At 36.0% G+C, this 8,210-nt stretch overlaps 1 protein-coding gene across 1 annotated transcript; it reads left to right on the top strand.

The window, feature by feature from the left end:
• Positions 1–832: 832 nt before the first annotated feature.
• Positions 833–2,533, top strand: LOC137410077 (uncharacterized; the record flags this gene model as incomplete). The annotated part of the gene is made up of 2 exons (XM_068095659.1): positions 833–938; positions 2,053–2,533. Coding segments are annotated over exons 1-2 (587 nt in total), but the record flags the coding sequence as incomplete, so codon positions are not given.
• Between the last annotated feature and the right edge of the window lie 5,677 nt (positions 2,534–8,210).

Genomic DNA, 8,210 nt, shown 5'->3' with positions numbered 1-8,210 from the left:
ATTTAAAAAATTTATTTTCTGCCCCAAAATGCTTTATTATTTCATTATTTAAATTCGGAGCAGTTATCCTATAAAGGAAGTTGTTTTGCAGCCGTTTAAATAAACTTGTACTAAAAATTGTGGGAATATCGTAAACAATGGGAGCTTATACATTAACCTAGAGCAAGGTATCCTAAAAAGTGTATTATTATATTGCCTAAGACTTTTAGACATTTTATCTAAAGAGTGCGATACTTAATTGTACCACATGAAACTAATAGTAATAAAATGCTTAACTTATAGAGTGAAGTTCCACTTAAACATATTTTAATATTTAGCTCTGATTTATCATTGAGCACTCTGTAACGAATTGTGCGGCATCTACTTTATGTATATGAATTATAAATATGAATATATATACATGTATATATATGCATGTATATATAATGTGCATATAATATAATGTATATTTATTGTATATTTATATGCAATATACATAAATATCATATGGTTTATTGATATATAATTCATATTGATTTATATATATTTACATATACATGTATATAAATATAATATTCCTGTATATGTATTTGAAGTATGTACATGAGAAAGTATTTATGGTATCTTCAAGCTGTACAAGTGAGCAAAATACGCATGTCATACAGCCAATCAGTGTAATTACTTAACAGTATAAACTTGGCTGAGGAATTCTAAGATTTCTAGCGGAATGTGATGACATCACTCACTCAGTAGTTCTCAGTGAAGTTACACAGTAGTTACAGTGAGTTACACAGAGTCCCTTCATTCTGAGCTATTATTATTAACTGTTATTGACTGCTATCATTCTTCGATCATGAGCATCGCGCATTGTCCACCACAGACTGGCAGCGGGATAGGCGGGCTTCGTTTATCCTCATCCAGCTCGCTGGCCGAGCTGGATAACACCTCTTATGGTTTCGGTAAGCAATGTATAAATACATGTTCATTTTCACTGAAGGAATATTGTAAGTTTATAATCTGTCTATAAAAAAGATGTAATGTTTCTCTTCCTTGAAGCAATATAAGTTTATAATCTGACTATAAAAAGATGTGAAACTCATAAACTATTGTGAAAATAAATACATTAGAATCGATGTTTAGCTAGTTACTACTTAGCGACTGCTGAAAGGAATAAGGGCCTCATCTAAACTGATATATTGTTAAAGTGAGAGACAGTAGAGCAGTGAGCTGTAGAGGAGCAATTTATGTGTCTTTTAAAAACAAAAAGTCTAGTATCAGGCGCTTCAGTTCAAAAATTTGTGTTGGAATCAAACCAAAGCGGATGGCGCATGAGAAGTTGTCATACCCATTAATTTCCTTTCATCATTCAAACTGTAGTTTGTGGAATGAATCAACAAACATGAAAATGAGAGACTATTTAGTCACGCATTTGACATATGAGCAAAAGATCTGACTGTTATGTCTATATCCTTTCTCACCAATTTTTTGTTTGTCTAAGACATGTCTGTAAAATAAAACATAACATTTAATATATATTATAAAAATGCTTAAGAATGCTTGCTTTTGACTCATATTTGATTACTTTATTCTAGTCCATACTACCTCCTTTGTTAGGTTGATATGAAATATTTTAAACTGATATCAGCTGCTTCAATCAACTTAGTAAATCAGTCAAAAGACTGCAACAAATTTAATTATAAAATGTAGTGACATTTATTCGAAAGAGTAGCCTCAGGACCTACGTAATAATAAGTCATAAAAGGTCATGATGTCGTTATTCTTATTAAAAACTCGCTATAGCTAGGCCAGTACACTCAACTAAAAGATTTCCTTAATATAAGACTTGATAAATTCATTAACTATTTGCAAGTGTCTTTCTCCACAAATTCAATCGGTGAAAAAGTGAACATCTCATGGTGACACAACTATTAACATTCCGCTCCAACCAAACTTTTATGAACTGTCATAACTTTCACTATTGAGTCAGAGTGTTATGAAACTCGATAAGTAACTTTGTTACAAATAGAACTCGATCTAAGACGTTTAAACTGAAATTGTATTATTTCATTTTAGAACTCCCTGAATTCTTTGCTCAAGAAGAGGGCAGCTCTTCCTCCTCCGGACAATCTGCGCCAGCAATTACTTGGCCACTGCCTGCTGCCCTTCAATTTATGCTAGATGCTGGTCATCTAGCTACTTTGAGGGCAGCAGAGCCAAAAAATTTAACGTGGCCAGTGATGGAGGAAGAGCTGCCTGATTCAACATCTACTCCTTCATCTCAACCTTTTCCAATGCAATCAGCACCCTATCCACCTTCACACTCCAAATATTCACCTCAATTTCATTCATCAACACCCCGATCAGTACAAAAGAAACCATCACCCCATCTACCTTCACCATCGAAATCATCACCTGCATCTCCATCATCAACATACTCAAAAGCACCACTCCTCCCATCATCGCCACCATCTCCAGCCCAAACTGGAACAGTAACAAAGATTTTAATTGGTTGCGCCGCGGTAGGAGTGGCAGTGGCAGCCTTCAAGCTGTACAAGTAAGTTCTTATGCTAAACAACCTATATCATTATAGTACATGTTCTATTGCTGACTAAAGCCTGGTTCCTATATCGATTGCGAGACTCCGGCGGTAACAGGCCCGCTGGCATATGTTCACATAAAGCCACATCGTTATTAATATCGTAAACATAATTTTGTGATCAAATAAAATTTTCGCTCCCCCATGCCGTTCCTATAATGGTGACCTTTACCCGTACAGTGCATTCGGGAAGGCTTTGCCTGCGGTTTTTGCGAAATTTGAGCAGTGCGAAACTATTGCGATGCTGCCGGCAACTACTGGCGGTCCTTGGTGGTACTTGGCGTAGGTTCCCATTTCACCGCTAATAACCAGCTGTGCTGTCGCCGGTGCTTTGCGACGTATATGGGAACCAGCCTTTAAGAATTTAACTAAAATCTACATGTTACCAAATATAATTCTTTGACTTGTAGGCACTGGTGCCAATGAAACCACCACTTCATTGCCACCAGAGGATGCTGCCATTGCCACTTCTTTCCATCCACCAACTCACCTACTATCGCCACAACAACTGTCACAACCACCACCTCTACTATCCCAATCACCATCATCTTTCGCTTCACCACCTCTAACACCACCACTGTCGCAACCACCACAAACACCGCCACAATCACCAAATCATCTTCACCACAACTTCATATTTACCCCATTCACTTCATCGCCACCATCACAATTGCCCCTCTACTACGATCACTATCGCCTCACCATTAATAATCATCAACACTACACATGTCGACTCACCACCCCTACCGCCTAGCCCGCCACCCGCTGCCAGTCAACTTCCAACCCACTTTTACTCGAAAAAAGCCCATCTCTTCTAATCCACTCTTCACCACAACACCACCAACCACCACAACACTATATCTCAGCCAATGTTGAAGTGAGTATTGATTGTCATTATGATGGATGTAACTTTGTTAGAGGATTCTTGACAAGTCATGGCAGTTGAGTACTGACAGTTTAAAGTTTGCTAATATTTGATAATATTTAGTTTCTACTCAGTAAATGTCTGGCGTTGCACGGGTAAACAAAGTAACTAACTAACAACTTTGACTAACTTAATACGTAACATAAGTTAGCTCAATATTTGTTCTATTACACACAGCATAGGTAAAAAGATGCAAAGATTTGGAAGCATGATTCGCTGACATATGATATGATGACTTTCTATTGACTTTTGACAGTCCAAACCTTATAAATCAATAGAGGGTAAAAGGCGTGTCATTTGGCAAGCCATCTTTGGTCTTTTTATTAACTGTTGTCACTGATTTACACAAGAATAACAGTTTATACTGTTTATGCTATGAATAGTAATACTGTATCACATCTGCTTATCGAATTCAAGGATAGAAAAATAGTTATAATCTTCTGAATGCTGCATCTCTTTTATTATTTTCTATCTGAGAGTAGTTGAAGGTGATGTTATATATATATATATATATATATATATATATATATATATATATATATATATATATATATATATATAATATATAAATATATTATAATTACTATAAATTCCACTGTCATACAGCCCACAACCAGAGAGATGTTGGAAAAAAGAAAGGGTACTGACGGTTGAGAAATGCAATATTAGCAGTCAAATGGCACTGCAGCGCAATAGAATAACTGCAATGGTAGTTGTAATATACTGGGTGTGGGTGTTATTATATGTTTATATCTCTCCCCCTGCAATAGGAGAAATGCAATATTGGCCAATATTAAAAGTAAAATGCACTGATATTATTAAAATAGCCAATATTGTTAATATAGTAATAATATAAAACCAATGCACAATTTTGTTTACATTTCAAAATGTCATAGCTAGCATTATCAAGAATTTGTGATGTTTATATAGATTTTTAGAAAAGCTGTACTACGTAGTCATTGTTCTGTAGTCATCCAAACTTATAATAAAATATTGTAATGATCTCATAAGAATTGTTAGAAGGAAATATCATCGTCATTTCCTTTACTTACACTGCATTGGACATCAGTTAGAATATCAAAGTACTCAAAAGTGTCTAAAATGTCAGTTATTTTGAAATCAGCAAATTGTCGAATTGCCGAAACCTTCGGCAATTTGACAATGATATATAGACTGGTGAAATGTGCACGTTATTTTTTTATGAAATGCGCGCGACTAAATCATTTTATTCTCTGTTGCTTGGCGTTTCAAGTTCCGGTCCTAACTTTGATAAAAGTAAGGCTTAGCAAGTTTTAATAACGATTTTCGGCCAATAAATCTGTCTATTTGTGTATAATTCATTCAGATGGGTACGTTTTAAGATACTGTCGACACTTTTCAAAGACTTGGTAATATATTTGAATTGGTTTATATGTGTTTTTTATCGTTATTATACTTTAACGACTCTGCTAAACGATGGTTAAAATTTTTCATGAGTTTTCAAAACGAGGGTTTGCGACGTCGTTGTTGAAAATTTTCGTAAGTTGTGTGCATATGCATTTATCACGTGAATAATTTATCATAATAATCACATCATTTATCACATCATTTATCACATCATCACACATGCACATAACGGCAGCCTCGTAATACTCAATGACCGGAATGAAACTCTTATTTAAAGTAGACGAAGGTTTGGAGCTCCCGTCGAATTGGAGAAAGTTGGGGGGGCTTTTTGTATGTATATACCACTTTTTCGCGGGGATAAAACCTCATGAATAAGAGAGTGTTACAAGATTTACTTCAAATTGTAAAGTAGAAAGTCCATAATTGGAGTGAACTAATAAAATAATTAAAATAGCATTACTAAGGTGTGGCTAGATACGCAGATTCGTCATTATTTGATACATTACTAAATTGAGTATAGATAGCTTTATAATGATATGATACAGCACCAAGGTGAGCATAGATAGCTTTGTAATAATGTGATACAATCAGATTGTCTCTTAGTGATTACATTAGTAATCTCTTATGGTCTCCAAGTGATCTCTAAATTAGAGAGTCTCCATGTGATCTCTTAGCATCTCTAAGTTGGAGATCATGCTTCTTTTGAATTACCATGTTCTTAAATGTCGGTTGCTATTAAATGCAATTTTTGTTAGTATTGGTAATAAATATACTTATTGGCATGCAAATTCTTTGCTGTTACTATATGTTTACAGTAATTGAGCCCTTGAACTACCTAGGGGGTACATGTAACTCTCCTGCATGCGGCATGGCTCCAAGTCTGTAATGAATATATTGCAGTGAGAGGAGAGCTGCAATGCCCGCAGTGCATGGTCAAAAACAAGAGGTTAGATTGGGAAAACGCACATCGGCCATCAGCAGTAGAAAGAGGGATAACTCCAAAAGGACAAGTAGCCTATACGAATCCTGTCTCATCAGATAAGAGGTTTGTATGTTGTTGTAGCTGCCAATTGCATTGTTGTTACAATCAAATTCAAATGAAAGATGCTGCCAGCATAAATTTGGTACTGGTATACTATTCACACATGAAACAATAATACCAGCAGTAGATACAACCCTCCAGTTTATCAGTATGCATATTTAATTTCTTATACACAAGTTTGTCATTCTTTTTCAGTTTGAAATCTAAAAAATTGGAGCCACCGCTACCGGGGTCAAGTAAAGGTCGTTTATCACAAGCCTCCAAAGTATGAAACCTACTTCTCACACAGAACTATCTGCCAGTCGTGGATATGACGACCAAGTTCTATGGAGAGCATTTGGGTACTGACAGCAAATGACCTTCCGATCTCTTTATTTAGAAATGTGAATAATATCTTTATGTGATGTTTGTGTTGAAACAATTATATACTTTGTTATTATTTTGCGTGCTTTATGAATATAATTTCTACAATATGAAATGAGAGACATGAAGTAGATGGAATTTGAATTGCACTTGACAGTATTGATCATGTCTTGACTAGTTTGTGCAGTGAATCAGATACAACGCAATGTTTGTTAGCGATTCTCAGCAGATAAACATTCACTAGAGCCTGTCAGTCATGTCACCTATATCAGACGATATTAAACTTCAAAAGTCGGTGACTACCCTAGGACACTTATATTTTGCTAATATTTAGTTTCGGGAGTAGCTCACAGAGTAAAATTTCACAGCAACTTAATTTCGCAGCTCTGATGAGTGCGAAAATATAGTGATTTGGAAATAAATACAGTGGAACAAACATAATTAGATTCCTCAGGTTCAGTTCACCGATAAAAAAATTCAATTTGCGACTAGTTTGTATTTGTGAACCGCAGGTAGAATGGTGTGGGCAAGGTCGATAATGCAATTTGATCGCTTGTTGTCGTTTGTTTCTTGGACTATCAACAGGCCCGTTTTCTCTGTAGCAGCTGGCCGGCTGAGCCGCCCCAACTTTTTGGGAATTTTTTTCGGTAAGTACTGCAGTCCAATTCGGATAACTCTCCCTGGATAAAATGTAACGTTTCATCTCAAACACAAGGTTAACTCGAACGGATTTGTTTGGTCAGTTCCAACGCAATGATAAGTTGCTTCAGATAACTCGACCTCAACATCATTTATTCGAAAAGTTATTTGCCCAACGGCCATGGACACAGTTTTTATCGCTGTAGAATATCACTTTATTCCAAGCCATAGAGACCAACATCAACTTCTAGTAGTTCTTAGGCATCATTATTATCATCATCAGAGGCACAATATTTTTCGTAACAACTTTTATAAAGGTTTGCAAAAGATTAAGTTTTGTCAAACACCCGCTTGGCCATGTCCCATCGAAAGCGTAAAAGCCTCCAAATGAACATAAAATAAAATCCGCAAAATTGATCTTTGTTAAAACGCTCAAAAGAAAAAGATATCTTTTTCTGAGCGTTTTAACTGCGGTCCAGTTTTGCCTACTTTCATTTAAAAACGTCTCGTCAGTCACATCACCTAAAACAAAACAAATCTCAAAAAATAGAAAAAATGTTGATACTTTCCGATAAAATTTTTTAAAACTTCACACGAGAGGCCCGGCTGAGGCCCTACATGAAAGAAATATGTTGGGGGCTTACACCGCCCCACCCTCCACACAGTAGGTCTTTATAACTAGTCGCCTAACATTAGCCACCCCAACTTGCAACCAGTGAATACAGGCCTGAATATCAATGAACAAAGCTATTTAGTTTCGCTTTTTCGCTCGTTTGTTATGATAGTTTAGTTTTGCACATTAAATTTTCGCGAGAGGATGACACCGCGAAAACGCAAAAATTAGATGAGGCGAATACGCAAGTGAATATGACAACATACTCTTGTGAAAAACTGAAACACGAATATTGTAGTATAGAGAGCTGTCGGTGACTAAATGGTGTGTCACCAAACAGGGTTCAGTATTTCGAAAACTGACCAATCAATGTTGAACAGCTTCTGGTTTTTTGTTGGTCAGTTTTGCGTTAAGCTCTGTGATTAGCTAAAAACTTCCAATTGCGCCGCTCTTTCTTTAAAGCATCTTCAGAAAATGTTTGCCTTTTTTATTGCTCAGTTTCTAAAATGGAACTAGTTTCACTTAAATCTGACTGGTTAAGTCATAAGACCTAAACTACTTTCGTTTCAGAATTATTCTGATTGGATGTTTTGGTCATACTCCTAAGAGAACAACTCCAAATATTTGAGAAGTTATATATTTGTGCGTGTGCGCGTGTGTGTGTGTG

This window comes from Watersipora subatra, unplaced genomic scaffold, assembly GCF_963576615.1.
Source record: "Watersipora subatra unplaced genomic scaffold, tzWatSuba1.1 SCAFFOLD_163, whole genome shotgun sequence".
Classification (NCBI taxonomy): Eukaryota; Metazoa; Bryozoa; class Gymnolaemata; order Cheilostomatida; family Watersiporidae; genus Watersipora; species Watersipora subatra.
The sequence above is the reverse complement of the archived record's forward strand: the minus strand, read 5'-3'. Positions and strand labels throughout refer to the sequence as shown.